Raw genomic sequence first — 20,429 nt, forward strand, 5'->3', positions numbered from 1 at the left:
CAATAGCATGCGGCGCTTCGCCTTGCCGGCGGCCAATCCCCCGTGAGCCCCGCCCAAGCCTGTCCCTGAGAGGTTAACAGGCCTCCGCAGTGCTGACCAATAGAACAGACAAGGAGGCTCGTGTGCGGCCAATGGAAACGAGCCTAGCCCTGTCTCCTCCCTCCCCCAGGGTTGTTTGACAGCAGAACCGACCACTAAGCTTGCCCGATGGGCTCGTCGGAGGGTTTCCTCGTGGGCAAGCCAACAGCATGCAACCCCATGCTGGCGCATGCGCCAACAAGACCGGAAGTCCCAGCATGCAATGCTCCTCTTGGCCCAAAAGGGGAAGCTGGGCCGCCGGGCGCATTGCATGCTGGGACTTGTAGTCCGCAAGTCCCTTCACCCAGTTTCATTGTGGGGCATGAGGCTGCTCTAGAGACCCAGCTTAGCCCCCAGGTCCTGGTCCAGCCTCACACAGCCATGAGGTGCACACATGGCAGCCATTCCCGCAGTGTCCAGGCCGGCCTCGCTAGCTTAGCACCAGCCTCTCAGTGCTCCGTGCTTTCCTGTCAAGCCCCAGCTCCTGGAGGCATGGGATGAAGACAGCAAACCACCCTAGCTGCCTTGCATCTCTGCTGCCAGGCACCTTGCTGCCCCGCGGGGTGGTGGGGATGAGCGACACCCTACAACGTGGCGTGAGAAACACGGCGCCCTGTCGCTGCAATGCCAGGCAAGGACTGGGCTAGTGTCTGCTCATGATCAGAGAAAAGGCCAGCCAGCCATGCTCTGTGGGAAAGCAAAACCCCCTCGCAGCCTTTGACAGTTTGACTTGAGGAAAACTTATTTCCTGACCCCAGATTTGGAGATTGGCGCGACCCCCGAGGGGATGAGCGTCCAGGACCCTCGATCTAGGAGCCTCTGGGCTTCCTATATACTGGCCAGTCAGCATCGCCAGCCGTAGCTGTGACCCGCACCCAGCGCATCAGAGGAAGACAAAACAAAAGAAAACCAGAATCCAGTAATAGAAAGGGAGAAGAATTCCTTCCTGGCCCTATTGGTGTCCAACACAAGCCCCAAGCAGTTACATTATCACTATACACGACAGAAGAAAAGTTTATACCCCGATTTGGGGATGGAAAAGATGTACTTTATTTCACAAATCACACATACTGATGACAAAGCCAACCCCCCCCACCCCCAATCCCATGATCCCCACTCTTCCCTCCCTTCGACACCCTTCCTGTCATTTCTGATCCAAGTGAGAGCTTTGCAAGATCAATGAGAGTCGTCTGCTTTGGATGCGGCACCTACTTTTGTGTGAAGGCTTTGGTATAAGGTGGCTGATAGCTCAATATAAAAAGGCGTTGCACAAAATGTCAGTCCCAGGCGGCCGCAGCGGGAAGCGTCACGGGTTTCATTATCAATGTTGTGTGTGTACGTGTGCGTGCACTTTTAAAAAAGTCCGTGCACAGTCTAGAGAAAGACCACTGCACATCCTTGTGTCACTGAGCAGGATGTTTAGGTCAATGCTGCAGACAGATCTTGAGTGTTAGAAGACAGCAATCACACAAAGGCACCAATCACACCCTCAATGACAGGCCCCTTGTGTATTCCACTGGTTAGGACCGTGGGATTGGGAAATGCTGCTCTGACCCCTCCGCTCCAGTAAGGCTGTAGATCAGCGGTAGGCGTACCACCACAACCTGTCAGTGGTACGCATTAACTGATTTATTACAATTACTTTATATGACAAAACTTTCCTGGCGGTACTTAAGGTTGAACTGAAAAATTTGCTAGTGGCACGTAAGGTTGTATCGTTTTAAATTGGTGGTGTGCAACCCGTCAGAGTTTGGGAACCGTTGCTGTAGACGAAAGGATCAGTGCGAACATGAATGGAAAGCAACGGGGCGGCACTCTTGGGACTCTTCCGCACTGGGGTTCAGTGGGGCTCCATTCAGCCAAAAAGTCACCTTTGAGTAGGATTAGACCTTAAATTTATCTCCTATTTTGTTTTTCTAGATTTTTTTTAACCTAAGAAATGCTGGGGATAGTTAGCCTTGTATTCCTAGAGAACTAGAATAAGCACCTTGGCAGGGATTTCTTCAGTTTGCATTTGAAAGGTTATGATTGAGGTGGCTGAATCATTCATCCCTAAACCTTTTTCTCCCTATTGTTTTCCAGGTGTTTGACTTAAACAGGCGCTAAGTAACACTTCTTTATCGCAGAGCTGAGAGCCCAATATACAAGGTTGGAGGGTAATGGATAGATAGCCCCTGTGCCAAGGAAGGCTCAGCAATCTTGACCACCCTCCAAATGTCCCTTGGGACACTATCCCAACCCCAGGCAGAAACCTCCTTGGAGAAGCGGTTCCCAAACCGCAGTTTAAAATGATACAGCATTAAGTACCACCAGCAATTTTTTCAGCTTGGCCTGAAGTACAACCATCAATTTTTTTGTCATATAATTCTAATAAATCTGCCAACACGTACCACTGCCAGGCAGATTGCGTACCACTGGTGGTACCCGCACCACAGCTGGTGACTTAGAGTACGATTTGAGGCCGTTCTGACTGAGCCAGAGAGCAGCTCACGATCCCTAATCCATGCATTGTGTACGTGTGGACAAGGGGAGCCCGGCTATTGCTTTCATGTGACACCACTTATCTATCAGCAATGAACAGCTAAAAGAAAGGCAGCAACATGCAAAAAGCAAAGCTTGGGGCTAACAGAGAAACCCCAAAAGAATCCAAAATAGTCTGATTAAGCCTTTCTTCCCCTCTCAGCTGCTCGGTTTTCATTATTTTGTCTCATAGTAACCCTACTAGTACTGCAGTCCTATATTGTGAAAATAATGTTCCATGGCTTTCTTATGCATCCAAAGGGGAAAAAAAGCCAAAAGCTCATTTCCCCCCCCTCTTTGCAGATCATATTTAACTCATTGGCTCTTTAGCATCTTCCAGTTGGCGAGTCACCAGGCGCCTGCAGCTCACTGCTCTGGTTTATTTTTTGTAGTTCCCCCCGCACCCCCCAGGTCTGGTTTACTTGTTCTCTCTCGTTAGCCCTCAGAACGAGCAGTCCACCGAGCATCCTTGCACAGCGGCGTGCTGCGGCACGCTTTCACCTGCCTGCGAGAAGAGCTGCCGAGCGGAAAGGAAACACGGTCCCTGGCAGAGGTGCTGTGTGCGGCTCTGTAGCCTCCCTGTTCATGCGAGACATGTGCAGGCCTCCAAGAGAGAAAAATGCATTTGTGCATTTCTCAACCTCCTCCCTGAACTGTCACAACATATGGGTTCAATTCCCTCCCTTCTCGATAATTCCTTTCCCCTCCTTCCAGTACCGTTATCACATGAACGCGCATGCGTGTCTTTAAAAGGTGAAAAGGAAGGTGCTACATAGGGACAGCATCCCCCAAGCCAAAGCCTTAGGATGGGCCGTTTCCTCCTGCGATGGCAGCTTGCCTGGGACCGGTTTCACATGGCTGCAGGAAGAGGCATGGAAGTGGTCTGTGAATGCATCTGGAATAAGAGACTTCTCCCAAGTGACCAGGATTTGCCAGAGCTGCTGATGTTGGGTTGGTGGCCGTTCCCTGCAGGTCTGACTCAGTCTCCCAGGGGCATTGATATGCTGCCATCGCTCTGCCAAGGGCTTTCCACCAAAATGCTCCCTGGTGACAGCCCCTAGATCCCAGGAGCAGAGGGATGAGAGGCTAGAGAAACAGGCGTTTGCTTTCCAGCTGAAATGAAAAGCTTCTCTTAGCACCGAAACGGAGGAGGACGGCAGCAGAATTTCCGATGGTAAAATCCAAATTTCTGGAGCAGGAAGCCAGAGCCTGCAAGGCTCCCGGTGACCTTCCCCATACCTGCCGCTAGATGGTACTTTAACATGAAATACCCATACGGAAATCTCGATGCATCACAGCTGCACCAACTGGCGCCCAACCCCTTGGCGGATGTCGCAGACCCGTGTCATTGTGAGGACACAGGAACACTTAGCTTGATTTGCTCAAAAGCTTTCGAGGAAGAAACCAGCATATGAACACCGTTTACTATTGGTTACTGCTTCAAGCCAGTAGGAAAGCACAAACAGGGAAGGAGAGGGCGGTCGAAATTGCTACGAATTTGGGGTCTAGGAAAGATGCCACATCGGCTGCCCCAGAGATGGACAATCTTAATTCAAGTCACGATTCAAGCCAGCAACCAAACCCCAGGTCTTCGAGCCACCAGGCTGCTCTCAGAATGGCGTTCCTATTCAGTATTTATGCCCAAAACTTCCTCCCATACTTCTTTTACTGAAGCCACCTGTGTCTCAGGTGGCTTTTCCTCCTTCCTGTGCCCCCGCAGAGTGCTATGATGCCCTCCCCTTACCCATTCAAACGTGGAGTATGGAGCGCTCTCAAGGGGCTTCGCAGCACTGGGCGGGGATGATCCAGGGGTAGGCAGGGAGTTTGTGTGTTTTGTCATGAAACAGATGCAGAGCATCCCCGAGGGCGCAGTCCTATAGACCCCGTCTCTCTGGCTCCGATGAAGCGTCCAGGACTACTTCTGCAAGATGCTCCGAGAACAGTGATACCCTTTAGGGATGCAGCCGGAGCTGGGAGTTGGGTGACCAGAGCCAAAAGTAAGGGAAGATTTTCTCATGGAAAGTGGCAGTGAATTGGTAGATTTGCACCATGTTCTCTGCGTTGTAGAAGGTCACCTGCCCCTCTTCATAGTCCAAGTGGACTCTGATCATCCTGGGCTTCTCCTCCAGCGAGACCAAGGTTGGGGGGAAAGTGAGAGCTGTGTACTGATCGTTCCAGCCACGCCGCAGGGCCCAGATCCCTCCCGTTATAAGATCTTGCTGCCCTTTCCTCTTCACGGACTCGGTGGCAACCCCCACAGCCCAGGAGTTCCCGTCGCCTACCTCCACCTCCCAATAGTGCCTCCCTGCTGCGAATCCCACGGTGCCCAGGACGCTGGGGCTAGAAGTGAACCTCTTGGGGTTGTCAGGTATGTCCGACTGCTTCTGTCCAAGCCTCATGCTTTTCCCATCCTCCGACAGCGCAAGGAAGGGATATGCTGTGTCTGGGTCTAGAGTGACGTCGGCTAAGGATGGATGCACAGAAAGGGAAGGAGAGAAAACACAATGTTAAGGTCTCCGAGAAGCACACTGCCAATTCATCTTCCTCCAGATTTCGGGGGGGGTAGGGGTAAGGAAGAAGGTATATTCATCATCTCAGCAAAGATCAGGAGAGACTCTCCCTGGATCTGAGTCAGGAATAAGATTTGGCTGAAATCCTAGCCTCGCTAAGATCAACAGCAGTTTTACAGTTGATTTCCACAGCCGTGGGATTTCACCTCACTAATGCAAATACCCTTAGCCTTGCAGGAGAGCATGCCAGAACATTTCCAGATCCCTTGTTATTCTTCTGATTACCCTGTAACAGCTAAGCGAGGGGGCCCAGATGTATGCTGGCCTGATCTCCGATTTCCTCTGCAACACTGACGTGTTGGTGAAAGGGATACAGGATGCAGCGAGTTCCTTAGTTAGCTCAGCTTTTGTCATGATGGGAACTGGCCGTAGCAACGTGCTTCTTTGTACAGGATCACGGAGCAATTCCCAGAATGACAAAAGCTGTGCTAGCGAGAGCTCGGCAAATGGTACCACGCTCAAGACCACTGAGGACAGAGGTTTCTGTAATTAGAGACATACTTGGCCCTCTTGGGTGGATTGTGGAAGAAGCTGTGCAAAATCCCAGCCTAGATCTGAATTTCGGGGCTGTTCGCTGTCACGGTAGAGGGACTTAATCAAACCTCTAGCTCCAAACACATGAATCTGAGGGCGCTGCAAGACCACCATCAAGCTGTAACTGTGCTAGGACTCCTTTCTACCTGGGCTGTGCAGGGTAGGTGGACCCTCACTGCAGCTCTCAGAAAGGGTAAATAGCTAATCTAGGCAGTGGGGTTTTTTTCCTTAAAAGAGAAACGCCATGTGTAAATTGGATTGTTGTTTGCAGAAGTTTTCTGAGGCCAAAGTAAATGCTGAGGAGTCACGGGTGGTAAAATAATGAGGGCCAGATCCTGGTGTGCCCATGAAGAGCTGATGTGGAGTATCCACCCTGCCCAAGTCTCTGAAAAACAGTGCACACACAAGGCAGGTGAGCTTGCTTGGAACGACTAAGTTTTAGGGCTCTGGTGGTGTGTCAGCACAGTACGGAAGTTCATGTTTTTTGAGGGATTTGAGCAGGTGGGTGAGGATCATATAAAGGTGCCTAAGTCTACTGAGGCACTCCTAGGTAAAGCAATGGTCCCCAACCTTGTCAGACTCCAGACCCCCCACCCCCAGCCCTGAAAAAATGCCAGCTCTTTGCTTTCACTCATTTCTTGACAATGGAAAAATGCTGGAGCGATTCTGCTGCAAAGAGCCCAGCAAGCCCGCAGCAGGGCAGAGTGCTTGTGACGCTCTGGATTCCCATTGGAAATCTCTGGGTTTATTGTGTGAATTGTGCAGGTGTTTACACACCCAGCGGTGCTAATATTGCACATCACCCTCCAAAGGATCTTGTGCATCCCTGGTTGAGAATCACCAAGGTAGAGAATAGGATTTGGCCCTTAGAGTTAGTCTCAACAAAGCTCACAGCTAGCCCCAAAGTGGTCCTGTCTGGTCATGACTGCCACCATGTAAAGCCCCTTTTCCCTTTATTTCACTTGCCCCCATTTCACATGCTTCATGACACTCGGTTGTCCTCGGCCCCAGCCCTTCAATCCAGCAACCACTAACTTGGTCACAAAACTGAACCCACATCCTGCGACACCCCTAAAGGGATTCATACAGCTGGTGGAGGCCAGAGGGGGAAAACCTCTGTTTGGGTTCAGGTGCCTCTTCCTCCAGAGCAGAGGGAGGGCCAAACACCCTGGCAGTGGCTCTCTCCCTCCCTGGGCTCTTTGCATCCAGTTCAGATTTTGAACATCCCAACCTAAGCATTGCCCATGTGAGGATATTCACCCTGCTTTGGGGCCCCAGTTCAATGCCATTACACCTGCAAGATAATGCCATAAGGCCTGCACATGTGTCCAAGCACTTGGCTCCCAATGCCATGGGAGAGAAGTTCTGCAGGGGGCAGGGCAGCTTTGGGGCAAATACTGCTGGGTTTCTTCTCGGATGCCACATGTTAGATGGGAAGAGAGAGCCCTTTTGCACTGACACAGGGCAGTGCCAGGCCTGCAGTATTATAACAAGTCCAAACAAATCCCATGATCTGAGTGCTCCTGTATCTAAGCCTGGGGGCAGAGGCTGTGGCACAGCCCCCTCTCTGCCACAAAGACAGAAGACACTTCCACCTTCCTCTTAGGAAAGCGTCTGCCTCTTACTTGTGTCCATCAGCTACAGACATTTACCTCTTTCTTTATCCATCGCGGCTCGCAGATTCTCTATGGGAAGAAAAGAAAGACAGGGATGAGACCTCCCGTCTGCCAGTCCCCAGGATGATATTGCTTCTGTTCAGTGTGACAGTGAGTTTTTAGCCAGGGTGGAGAGAAGACAACATCTGGGACAATCTTTTGTGCCTATCCCGCACCGCTCCACCCTCCCAGCAGCCTGCTCTGTGCGGTCACAGCCTCACCCCAGACTGAGCATCCCTCCTTCTGCTCATCCATCAACAGCCAACACAACCTTTGCCAGGGTCCTTTATGGGGCTGGTGGCCCAAAGGTGCCAAAAGCATGACGGAGTGGAAGCAGAGCACTCCGTTGGGGGAAGTACTGGGAAGAGACTTGGGACCTGAAGAATGGTTGTGATGGCAGAGCTGGAAACCTGGGGACCAGTGACAGCCATGGGGGGCTTTAGTGATCAGGGGGTGAGATGAACAAGAGCATGTGGAGCACCAGAAGCCAGAGACTGGGGAGGGAAGGAGGGAGGGAGGGAGACACACGGGCTCTCAGGGAGAGAGGTGGCACACCGAGCATCGCTTTGTCTGACCTTTGAAGGTGGCCAGCAGGCCCGTGACCAGGATGCGATTTTCAGAGAAGCTGATGACTTTCTTCTCCAGCTCAGGGGGAACGGGCTCTGGGGTGGGAGCCTTCACACCCTCGCACCTAGGGAGACACACGGAGACGCGCTGAGCGCACCCAGGTGCACAGCCGTCTAACCCCAAACCCCCCGCCTGCCCACGAAGCAGGCCCACTGGCTAGGATGCTCTGAGCCTAGTCCCCACCTCCAGAGAACAAGCAAGTCAAATAAATACTCGCTGTGCAAACCCACTTCCCCCGCTTCACTGATGCATGGTGGGAGACTGGGGCTTCAACGCTGCTTCCAAGCGGGAATGAGATGGGAGGCTGGACCCAGGACGTACCTGCTCAGGGTGCTGCCAACATCCTGCAAGGGAAGGAAAGCAGAGCTCAGCGTGTGTCACAAGAAGGGGACTGGCCTGCTGCGGTGGACCTGCAAGTCCCTTGGGTGCACCTGGGGATCACAGCCCAGAGCCTTCCCTGCTCCGGGTCACTCTGCGTTCACACACCTCTGCTCTGGGGGCATTACCCAGGGGGACTCAGGCCCCGATTCTGGGCTGGGAGAGGGTCTGCCTCCATGGGCCTTGCTGCAAGGTCAGTGGACCGGCTCCCAGCGGACAGACACGGGAATTAATGCACTGGGCAGGAGGTAGTTTCTGGAGCTCCAGAACGTTTCCCCGTGGGCCACTGCTCTCCACCGCAGAGGAAGAACTACTGCCTCAGCTGACATACATGCCACAGGCTGGCGTAACTCCACATTTCAGTGTAGCAATCAGTAATTCTGCGGTACCGGGTAGGAAGGAAAGGTACGGTACGCCCTTTCCATCCTGCACGGGGGGCGGGCACGTATAACGCAGCCTCACCTGGAGGAACTCCATCGCAGGCTGGCCACACTTCTTCTCCACCTCGGTGACCAGAGTGGCGAGGAGGGACTTCTTCTCCGAAACCCTGGTGACATACTCATTCTGCCTCTTTAAAACCTCGTTTTCTATCACTTCCAGCTGCGACAAGAAAAGGCACTGCTGCTCGCTCAGAAACTGGTGCAACTGCTCAAATTCGGACAAAACGTCCTGCCTCTCGGACTCCACCTGTCTCTGCCGGGAACAGGGCTAGGGGTTAGTAAAATACTGGAGGAGCTGCTTTGCTTCTCGTGGATCTTTGCACACGAGAATATTGCCCGAGTTGGGGAAGTGCAAGAATAGGTCTGGTGTGGGGAAGGCAGGGCAAAAACATCTTGGGGGGGAAGAGAGGGAGAAGGGGATTTCATAGGAACTGAGCCCTAGGGAGGAGACGGCAGGGAGAAGGGGACGGAGTGGTACAGCTCGTGGATGAGATGGCCAAAGGGCGAGTGCCACCGAAGGAGGCAAGGTAGTGGCTGGGCAGAAGCAGCACTGGAGATGAAAGGCCGGAAGAAGCAGGGATTCAAGAATCACGCAAAAGTTGGGCTCAGGAGGTCGCATCTAGTCCAGCCTCCTGCTCGAGGCAGGATTGTCCCCGACTAACCCTTCCCAGTCAAGTGTCTGCTCAACCTACTTTTAAACAGGATGGAGATGCCATGTCCTTTTCCAGTGCCTAACCATCCTGGGAGAGAAAGCATTCTTCCTCATCTCCATCCTAAATGTTCCCTGGCTACAATTTAGGACCGTTGCTCCTGGTCCTGTCCATTAGTTGCAGACTCGGAGGGCAGTCTCATCACCATCCTCTTCATACTCGCCCTTCGGATATTTGAAAACTTTTCCAGACCAAATCACCCCGGTTCGTTCAGCACGTCCAGAAGTCATGCTTCCCAGGCCTCGAACAATTGTTGTTGTTTCGTGTTGGAGCCTTTCTAATTTCTCCACGTCTTTGTTGAAACGCGGGGCCCAAGCCTGGACACAGGACTCCAGGGGAGGCCTCGCCGGCTGAAGAGAGTAAAAGAATCACTTCCCTTGATTTGCAAGTGATGTTCCTGTTCATACAGCCCAGGGTGCTAGTGGTCTTTTTTTACAACAAGAATGCACTGTTGGCTCACATTTACCTGTGAGCCCCGTCCTTCTCTGCAGTCCTACAGCCTGGCCAGTCATTCCCTGGCCTGGATTTGTGCATGCAATTTTTTTTGGCCAAGATCAAGTGTGACTGGGGGCATCCAGACTCCCAGGACTCTGGTCCTGGGACTTGCATGTAGTTCCTGTCTGGATATGGGAAGCATCTGAGCTCCTAGGATGCAAGATACTGGTCTATTTGAAGTTCTATGAACCCTGGATTTTTGTAGACACCGTTAATGAGCTTTGCTCCTTTGAATTGGGGACTGAATTGGCACTTGAATTAAATTTTTAAAAAGTCATCCCAAGTGCAGGACTTTGCACTCATCCTTGCTGAATTTCTCTTGATTGGTTGTCAACCATTTTTCCATTTTTTCCAGGTCAATCTGTATCCTAGCCCTGTCCTCTAGAGTGTCTGCAACTCCACCCATTGTGGCGTCACCTGCAAATTTCCTAAGGATGCACTCAATCTCATCTTCCAAATCATTCATGAAGATGCTAAGCAATGCCAGACCCTGGATAGGTGCTTGGGGGACCTCAGTTGGTACCTCCTCCCAAGCAGACATGGAGCTGTTGACGACCACTCACTGAGCACAATGATCACACACAGGACTTACAAAACTTTCATCTGATCTGTCTGAGAAGGCAATGTCAAGTGAGCAGCCATTCTGGTGCAAAGGCACTCGATACAGGGGTGAAAAATCAAGTGAGAGGTGAGGGGTGGTGGAGGCTAAAGGCTGAGCTTGGTATTAATGCGGAGGCCGAAGGCCCTGAGGATGAGCAGGCTTGAGGTTGGATTGAAATTCTGAGAGGCAAGAAGCAGCAGCAGGGATGGAAAGTGGATGTGTGTGGGCGAGAGGGGCTGGGGAGTGGGAAACGAGGGGCCTGATCTAGCACTGATGGCAGCTATTGAGGGGGGATTGGAAAGGGAGCCCGAGGCAGTGGGAGAAGAGGGGAAAAGGGGGAATAACCGGCTTCTTCAGAAAAGCTGGGGACCCACTGGGGAACAGCCTGCTCCTAAAGCTAGAACGGGTAGGTAACAAAACTCGTGATGGATAGTCCCGCCAGCCCTGCCGGCCCAGACAGAGGTGCACATTTCTCATAAGTGGACACAGTCCACGTCGTCTGCTCAGGCCCCAGCTAAGTGCAGCGTTTGCCCCTCTCATAGCAATGCAGCTGAGGCTACGCACGGGCTGCCAGCACCGGGGATCAGCCCAATGGGATGTGAACAACCAGCAGGCCCTCAGGAACTGCGGTGATCAGCCCTGTATCAGAAGACAGACACATGGACAGACAGGGAGACAGTTACCAGCATTTCATTGCTTTTCTCGTCTCCTTTGGGGTTGAATTCTTTCCTCTCCTGTTGCAAGAAATGCAAGCTGTTCTGAAGCTTCTCCTGAAAAGGAACATGGGGCTTAGATCTGGGTGTCCTCTTCTGTCTGCACCTCTTGCAGGGTGATGGGGTGGAGGGACAGAAGTGGCCATCCTACATGCCACCCTAATGCACGCTGAGCAGCAGCCAGCACACCCGGGATGGTTGCATTCCTCCCGCCTTTCTGTTATAGCCTCTCGAGCGTGCTCAAGGCTTCCAGCTCCCAGCCCAGTTCCACCCCAGCAAGACAGATGATGCCATGTGCTGCACCTCATCCTGGGATGACGACTTCCTTCGAGGGACCCCCAGTCGCCCCTCTGCCCAAGATGGTCTCTGCCCCCTGCTCTCTTCCCCCATGCCCACACTCTTGCCCCCCTGCCAGGGTCCCCAGCTCTTCCCCATGCCGAGGCTGCATGCATCCTGCACCACCCCTGTGTCACATTGCTGCTGGCCTTCTTCCCATCAGAAAGGACCCTCTGCAATCCCCCCTGCGCCAGGGGCTCTGCGTGCTCCCTTCCTCCCCTGCCAGGTTTCCATACACCAGTGGTTTCATGTGCACCCCCATCCCCCCCGGTTTTGTATCCCCTCCCATGCCAGGGCCCCAGCACATCCTCAGCTCACCCATTTCTCCTTTCCCACCATCCCACAGTCCATAGTTTCTCCTGTCGGTGGCTCCATGAGCTCCCCCCTCTTCCCATGCCAGGGACCCCATTCTCTGCCCCATGCTGTTGGCGCTGTGTGCACTGTCTACCCCGGGCCCTCCAGTCCCCGTTCCCCTGGGTAAGGATTGTAGGACCCCCCCCCCACCCCTTACTCTTTTCACCCTCCCTGCACCCTGCAAGCCTCCCCTCACTGCATGCTCCATGGCCTCACACTCCATGCTTTCCAGCTCCAGGGTCTGATCCTGCTCCCTTAGGATTCAAGGGCGCCTGGGGGTTTCCTACCTTGTAGTGTTGGGCAGCCTCCTCTATGGGGACGGCGGCGTGAGCCCTGTGCTCCTCGGACTCCCTGCACACCAAGCAGATGGGACTCTGGTCGGGTTCGCAGAAGAGCTTCAAAGGCTCCTTGTGCTTCTCGCACACGATCTCTCTTGCCTTCCTGGCCGCTTCCAGGCTGAGCTTCATGGCGATTTCTACCATGTTGGCCAGCTGCCTGTTAGGCCGCAAGTTTTTCTGCTGGATTTTCTTCCTGCACTGCGGACAGGAGATGTTCCTCGCCGACTCCTTGCAGTGCTGAGCAAAGCACTCCCGGCAGAAGTTGTGGCTACAGTCTGTGATCACGGGGTCCCTGAAAAACTCCAGGCAAATGGGGCAGGTGGCTTCATCCTGGAGACTCTCGCTCAGGCTCAGAACAACCTGAGCCATGGCTGATCTTCTGGGCAAGGGAAACAGAGAGTTTCACTTTCGAGTGCTCAGGCAGGGGATTGCCAGCAGCCTGCAACGCCCTCCCTCCTGCACAGTGCGCTGCTGACACAGTGAGTCATTCCCCACCGTCAGCGCTGGTGCTTTGGGCAGGAAACACCAGCCCGTCAGCCTCTGTTAAACCCACAAAGGGCCTGCCGTACAATCTGCAGAGGAGTCCAAGTGGATTAGGTGCCTTAGTCCTAGTTTTAGCTGCGATTTAGGCACTCAGCTCCTGATCCTCAAAGATATTCAGGCCCCTCACCCATCCCAGGTGCCTAAGTGCCTTTATATGTTGCCTATAGGAGTGTAGGGACATGCTTACGCCTTCAGACCTGTGCCGGGGAGCGCCGCGGTCAGACCTGCTTTGAGCCCAGACGTGCAGGTCATGCTGCCGGCTTACAAACCTTGTCTCAGCCCCGGTCCTTGTTACAGCCCCTGCTCTGCTACCGCCCAGCATCTTAGATTTGCTGGCCCATCTCCAGACTCCTGTAGCTTGCCTCTTGGCTACAGGCTGTCAGCCTTGGCCCTTGCAACAGCCTGCGTCCTGGCTCTTTGCCTTTTCTGTCTGTCATTAAAGCAGGCTGGCTTTTAGCTCTGGTTGGCGCACAGCCCGTGCCCCTTGTAGGCAGGGTGGGGGATGCTGCCTCTGAATCCCTGCTTTGTTTCTTCCCATCGGAGCCATGGCCTCAGGAAGTCAAGGGCACAACAGGTGTGGTGTACAAAGCCCGATACTGTTATGCATTCATTTATGTGGCACCTTTCCTTATCTATATTCTGGGGGGGCAGGGAGACTATGAAGCTTATCATCAACTTCTCCAGGCTACACGCATTCCCACCGCGCCTGCATTATGAGCTGCTCTTCCCACACACAGCTCAGCACCGATTGCTAGAAGGAAGCTTCTGCTGCTGCAGTTACAGACTTTTTGGCTGCGTCTACACGAGATGCTTTACTGTGGAGTAGACTAATCTACTATGCAGTAAAGCATCGCTGTCTACACATGCAGGCACTTGCTGCACGTTAAATTTAGACTAATGTGCAGTAAATTTACTACCTGCAGATGCAAGTAGTAAATGTATTGTGCAGTAAAGCCAAACAGCATTTACTGCACATGTAGGTGCGTCTTCTCCGTACTGAGCACTCCACAACCAAGTTAACTGTAGCCACCCACCCAGGTCGCTCCCCCTGTGAGGTGCTCTGGGCTGGGCTGACCAGCTGAATCCCCTGAAAATGTCAAATGGGTCAAAACTATCAAAATCTAGCACACGTATGTCTCACAAATGGACAGTTTTGGCCACAAAAAACTCTCCCCCCATGTCCAGTCCACCCCATGTGAAGAGACGGGAGCACTGGGACAGGGTCTAGCGATAGCTGTCGGGGATGAGACCTGGTTAGTGGAGCAGAGAGGAAGCCAGGCTACAGCACCGAGCATGGTCGCAAGTGCTGGAGCAGGAAGCGGAGGGACAGGACGGAGGAGTCGGAGGCCTCTGTTCCACCAGCGCGATGGGGCAGGGTGAAACGGGCCCAGAGAGACCCAGTTATGGTTGCTGGGCAAATCACATCAGTCCTGCGGTCACTGCAGTCATCCCTGTGGCTGCATTTGGAGCTCGCTCAGTTCAGTGCAGGTGAAGCCCAGCTGCTCACCCCTTTGGTGAGATCGGTGCTGCCATGGCTAGTCTACAGCCAGTCTGGTACGTGCCCCAGAGCTGCTGACACCCCTTTGGATGGATGCTGGCACCCCTCTGTGCCCCAGGTGCTGCCTGCAAAATACCAGCCTTCGGTTGTCTCCGCTGCTGCCTGGACTGCCCTTGCCATGTATGCGCGGAGCACGCAGGGGAATCAAGCTCTCAGCACACTTGAGACCTCTTGGCTCTGCTCAGAAGATGATAGTGCCAGCACGGCCTGAACCAAGAACTCCTCCACCGAAACCACCTGCTCCAGTGGGTTTCAGGCTCTAGCAAACACTATCTAAAATTAAAATAGTTTTAATTCCCAACCAAACAGTGCAAAGAAGGGGGCAGCCAGCCCTTTCCTGACTGCCTAGCAAGCCCAGTCCCACAATACTGGAGCGCTGTCGGAGATTTTGTTCCCCAAACTCCCCCGCATGCCAGGGCAAAGCTCCCCTGCTCTCCCAGACTGAGAGGCAGAGAGCCCAGGGGTACAGACAAGCAAACTGAAGCGAGTTAGCGGGGACAGGGATTTAGTGCAAAGCAGCTGCTGCCAGGTAGTCGTTCCTGCGTCCATAATTACACTGCGGCAGGTGAAAACAAATGGGGGACAGCTTCCCCCTGGATGCAACAGGGCTCAATGACACTGGTTCAGTTTTCCCTTGCCGTTGCGCATGTGGCTGGTGCATGAACAGCTACAACACCCGAGCTGCTCCCTGGTACATCCCTGCCCCTGTTCACTCACTTGAACGGATCGTGCACCCTCGCCCAAAGGGCCACATCCTAATCCACCGCTAAAAGGCCCCTTGGCAGCCTTTGGGGTCTGCATCACTACATGCTGTCCTAATGCGCCCTGAGCAACAACCAGCCACCCTGGGATGCAGGGCTGGACACAGGCATGGGTGAACAAGGTGGCTGCCTGGGACCTGGACCAAAATGGGGCCTGAAAATGGTAATTTTTATTATATCATCATCATCATCTCTGGCAAAGGGAGGCCCAATACTAAAAGTTCGCCAGGGGCTGCCAGGATGGTTGTGTTCCTCATGCCTCTCTCGTGTGGCCACATGAGCAAACTCATAAGAGCTCCACCAAGCTGTCTGCCTCCGCTTATACCCTGTTGGCAGCATGACCCACCCCTGGGAAGTGTCTCAGTTCTGCCCAAGTCCCCCCACAAGCTTGAGCTGCAGGAAAAACACCGCTAATGCCTGTTCAACACAGGCAGGTGCCTCACCTCCCCAGACAACTGCCTAGTGGTTAGGGCATCTGTGCAGGGAGTGGGAGACACAGGTTCAAGCCCCCCCGCATAGCCAGAGGGGGTTTGAATCCACATCTTCCCCTTCTGAGCAGTGTTCGGACCTGGGCACGGGCACCCTCTGCCCCCCGGGCAGCGAGGAAGGGCTGAGGAAAGCAGGTGCAGAGGGCAGCAAGGGAGGAGCTTTCATCTTCTTTGTCCAGCAGCTGGCTTCTTCCCCCACCCCTCCAGGAACAAGGTGTCCCTCGCCTGCTGCTTGCACATGTCCCTGGGATGCTGTAGGAGGGAGGCTAAGTGGAGGGGGGGACAGGAAGGACAAGGTCAAGAGTCCTTGCAGCAGCCCTCTGTCCATGAACAAAGAGGACAGCTGAGGATTTATCCTCTGCCTGCCCTTGAAGGCCCTGGGGAGACAAGCGGGGGCTGTATCCCTCTGCCCCTGCCTTCAGCAAGGCTTGGGGTCCAGGTCTGCAAATGAAACTACTGCCTATAACTAAAGTGAGTGGAGGGAGCAGAGTGGGGGGTGACACCTCTCAGGGGTCCAGCTTTGTACAGGCATGCACTGGGGTGGGGGTCGGGTCTGCACATGCCTTACAGGTGTGAGCATCTCGTGGGATGGAGGGGCTCTCCCCAGCTCACTACCCCAGGGCTTGGGAGAGCCAGGAGCGGTAGCTACATCCACGAGGGGATGGTAAGGAGGGTCCTGCATCCTGTTGGACTACCGAGCCCCCTCCCACCTGGACCAGCACTGCCCCAGGGTGCACCCCTTTCCACTTCCAAAGGGCTCAGACGTGCCTGCTGCTGGTACTCACCCAGGTAGGCCTGCAGTTCCTGCGCCCCGGGCCCAGAGCTCCACGTGGGGTAAACTGGGATAAACCAGCCTGGCTTCCTGCTCCTCCGGACAGGGGCTAGACAGCCTTGGAGGCCCTGGGGCTCTAGTATTCATTGGCTTCAGCTGAGAGGAGCCGTCCACGGTTTCACACCAGCTGCTGGTCTTTGCTGGAGGCTTCAAGCTTGATAGATGCTTCCACCCACTCTGACAGTGGCCCTACGGGAAAAGCCGTCTGGATACCTCACAGCCCTGCTACACCGTCCGGTGAACGCTGGATAGAAACAAGCTGTAGCGTTATTACACCTTTTCAAGCACTTTATAGCTGGTTGGTTCTTTTTATAGCTGGAGAGCCATTTTTATCCTGTGATAATTACTTGGCAAGTGTGGCCGGTCGAACTTTATTGCACGATCAACCAGTTCATTGTGTAGTATATGTAATGCAGCAGGGCGAGCAGCGTTTCGCAGCTCTCCCTCGTCACAACCAGGGACAGCGGTGTGGGATGGCATGGAGACGGGGCCCTGTGGGAAGCTACAGAGACAGAAATGGGTTCTTTCATGTCCCTGTGCCTCAGTTTCCCCCACATAAAAGGCAGGGCAGTAATGGTGGTGCTCCTCTCCCGGTCCCAGGCATGGCATGAGCATCACAGGGTGGGATGAGGTGGTGTTAATATCTTTGATTACACCCACCGTATGGCTAGGAGAGATGGCAGACAAGGTCTGGGGCTGAAGCAGTCTGAGCTAAAGCAGATAAAGTGATGATTTTTTAAATGAAAAGAGACACCTAAAGACATGGAAGGGGGCAGTAACCCTGTGCAGCAAAGATAAGCGAGCAGAAGCAGCTACAAGCCAAGTAAAGGGCAGCTGAAAGGCAGACACTAGCTATGCAACAGCGTGAGGTCATTTAAGAGGGAAGAGGCATCTTATTACCTGTGGAATACTACAGAGCGCTTAGCAGTAGCTGATGGGTTGTTTTCTTTTGCAAAAATATTTTTATATATATATATATATATATATATACACATATATATATATATATATATGTGTATATATATACAACTCCACCTCCAACACTGCCAAGTGACCCTTGCAGTTCACTTGGCAGCTCAACGCACACTGAAAACCCGTTACACAGTTCGCACCGCGCAAGCACCCCTATACCTGTACCCCCACTCGCTGCCCTCCTCTACTCCTGAAAAAGTCTATGCCAGACCCCTCTCCACCAGATGAGGTCTGCTGTTTCTTTCCCGTCATCCATGGTTTGGACAGGGCTGATCCTGCCTTCGGCAGGGGTTGGACTGGACGTGACCTCTGGAGGGGCCAACTTCTCAAAGAGCCTGACCTGCGCCGGTGCAGTGCAGATTATGACTAAAGGCGAATCGAGTGCAAGCAATAAAAAGCACAGCATTGTGGGGTTGGATGGGCCTTCAGGGGACACCTACCGTGCTTTGCAACTTCGCCCCCAAGTCTGCGGAGGGGCTGGCTGCCCTCGCCCAGGGAGCCTAAGCAAAGTACTCAGCAGCTGCTGCTAGCATCAGGCAGCTCTCAGCTGCTCCGCCTGCCTCCCCGTTAGCCAATGGGAGCTGCAGTGTGGCCCGTTTCCTGTCGGAGAGATGATTTCCTCCTGCAAACCTTCCCCCTGAGCCTGAGACCTTGCTGATGCTCTCAGGTGCAGGAGACCCCAGGAGATGCATCTTTACCTTTGATGAAGCAGGGGCCCTGAAGCTGCTGCAGGGTGGCTCCGTGAGCCCGTGGCTGCTGGGAAGGGAGGGAGCAAGATGCCTGCGAAGGATTCTGCCTTGCAGGTAAGAGATTGAAGTCTGGGCTTTGCAGAGTGCCAGCTCTTTACCATCCGCCCTTACTCTTGGGTGATGATCTTTCAGCACGGAAATAACGGAGGGGGCAATGGGACTCCTCTCGGCTGTGGCCGGCGGCGTCAGTGCTGCAGAGCTGGATACGTTCCAGGCACAACATCCTTGCTAAGCGCCTGCGAAGAACCTGCGCAATCGCTGCCAGCCTCTGTGCAATGCAGAGAAGGAGCAGAAGCTTTTTAATAGGAGGGAAGAATATTTTAGAAATGGCAATGTGGGACCAGCAAAGCTCTGACACGCGTGGGCAGCCCTGCTTTTGTGCATGCAAAGCATGTTTCCGACATGCTGTGTGCACCCGACTCCCGAGTCTTCCCTCAGGCAAAACCCCCATTGACCTCAGTGGGTTTTCCCTGCATGCAGAGTACGGGATCAACCTGACCAGTTAAAGCCCTGGGAGCTGGAGGGAGGGATCCCTCCATGCTCTAACCTCCCCTGCCCAGTGCTCAGAGTCCACCTGGGAACAGCCATTTTCCAAAAGGCAGAAGTAGAAAGCTGGACCTTGTAATTATCCCGCTCAAGATGCAGGGTGGGAAGGTTTAGCAAAGAGGGTATGGGCGTACCGAAGTGCGGCAGGGCACGTTGAAGGGCTTGACTGGCCTGGCAGAAAAGCAATGCTTTGCGCTCTCTGATTTTACAACTGCTGACAATCACCTGGCTGAGGAACGGGAGACAGGCTCGACAGCTTTCCCCCCGCGCTGGTGAGGACCGGGATCGTGGAGGGCAGCAGGCGTGTTTCAGGGAGAGCCGTACTCTGTCCTACTGCATGTGAAATGTGTGCAGCCTAGCAGACGCACGCCGGCAGAGGTTTGCAAACTGCATCCTGCAGCAATCCATTACTCTCCTATCTAGAAACCCGTGCAGTTTCTGCGCAGGCTGTCACGGAAGGACACACATGCTCGTTTGCCTTTTGGTGATGACTTGGCTAACGGGCTATTTGATAGGGGTCATCCTGATCAAACACCTGTCCCGATGCCCAGCATGCCATGTTAAGTTTGAGAGAGCATTTCTCTGTTGCCCTTTGACACCCACTGAACCAGCCCGCACCTCGCAAAGCACTGCAGCAGGGCACAGCACTCCCGCTGCCAATAGCAGCACTACTTTCAGTGCTGTACAACACTTTTTCAGCTTTTTTCTAGGGAAATTCAATTTAATAGCTCCTAACAATTTCTGCAGGGGGGGTTTCCCCTTCCTTAATACCTCCCGTCAAAGCTGGGTGAGCGATGGAAGTCGTTCCTGGGGTTATTTCCTTTTGAAAAAGAAATGCACTGACAGCTCTGTGGGTTATAAAGCTTGGCAGATATTAAGCTACTGTCTGAACAGGAGGAACGATGGGTATTTGTTTGCATTACTGCAGCGCCCAGAAGCCCCAGCCATGGATCCGGATCCCGGTGTGCAAGGCGCTGTACAGACACAGAACAAAACGAAGGCCCCTGCCATTCAGTCCAAGGCAAGAGACGACGGATGGAGCCAGCCAGGGACGTACTAGGAGAGAGGGAGGTAGTGTTGGACAGCGGGACAGACCAGGGCCGGAGGGTGAGGACTGTCAGCCACTCCTAAAAGCACTCGCAGGATTAACCAGACTACAAGACGAAGCATTTCCTAAAGGCAGTTCTCAAAGGAGATTTGCCCTGGCTGGCTGCGTGGCAGGGGAGCGGTAGCAGAGTGCCACGGCTCGAGAGGGGTGAGTTTGAGCTCTTTTCTGGGCTTGTGCCAAAAGCTGCCTGCAGTCCACCCAGCTGCAAACAGGCACCTGCTCACTGGGGCTGCAGAGTCCAAGGTGGCTGGACGCGATGCTGTCCACGGTGCTTTCTAGCCTGCCGCCGGAGGCAAAACCTGGTGCATCGCAGCCACGCCAGTCCAATGGGCTGCGAGGCTCCCGCGGACCACCGACCGCTTTGGCGGTGCAGCAGGGTGGTAGGCGTGGAGAGCAGGTAGCCCCATTGTGGCCTGGGCTGGCTTGAGGCATCGAGGCAAAGGTGAGCGCGTAACACTTGCCCTTTCAGGTCCCAGTGTCGTTCGAGGACATCTGCGTCTCCTTCGCTCGGGGGCAGTGGGAG

The 20,429-nt window shown here is 53.9% G+C and overlaps 1 protein-coding gene across 1 annotated transcript; it reads right to left on the bottom strand.

Annotated features, from left to right (window-relative positions):
- Nucleotides 1-1,110: 1,110 nt before the first annotated feature.
- LOC102383829 (E3 ubiquitin-protein ligase TRIM39-like) lies at nt 1,111-16,737 on the bottom strand. The gene is made up of 8 exons (XM_006035674.3): nt 16,485-16,737; nt 12,299-12,728; nt 11,292-11,378; nt 8,825-9,055; nt 8,306-8,328; nt 7,933-8,048; nt 7,355-7,387; nt 1,111-5,062 (listed from the first exon to the last, which is right to left on the bottom strand). Exons 1-8 carry the CDS (start codon nt 16,616-16,618, stop codon nt 4,551-4,553), a joined length of 1,566 nt encoding a protein of 521 aa, XP_006035736.2. The 5' UTR covers nt 16,619-16,737; the 3' UTR covers nt 1,111-4,550.
- Nucleotides 16,738-20,429: the final 3,692 nt, after the last annotated feature.

The sequence above is a fragment of the Alligator sinensis genome, unplaced genomic scaffold (assembly GCF_000455745.1).
Source record: "Alligator sinensis unplaced genomic scaffold, ASM45574v1 scaffold1296_1, whole genome shotgun sequence".
NCBI lineage: Eukaryota > Metazoa > Chordata > Crocodylia > Alligatoridae > Alligator > Alligator sinensis.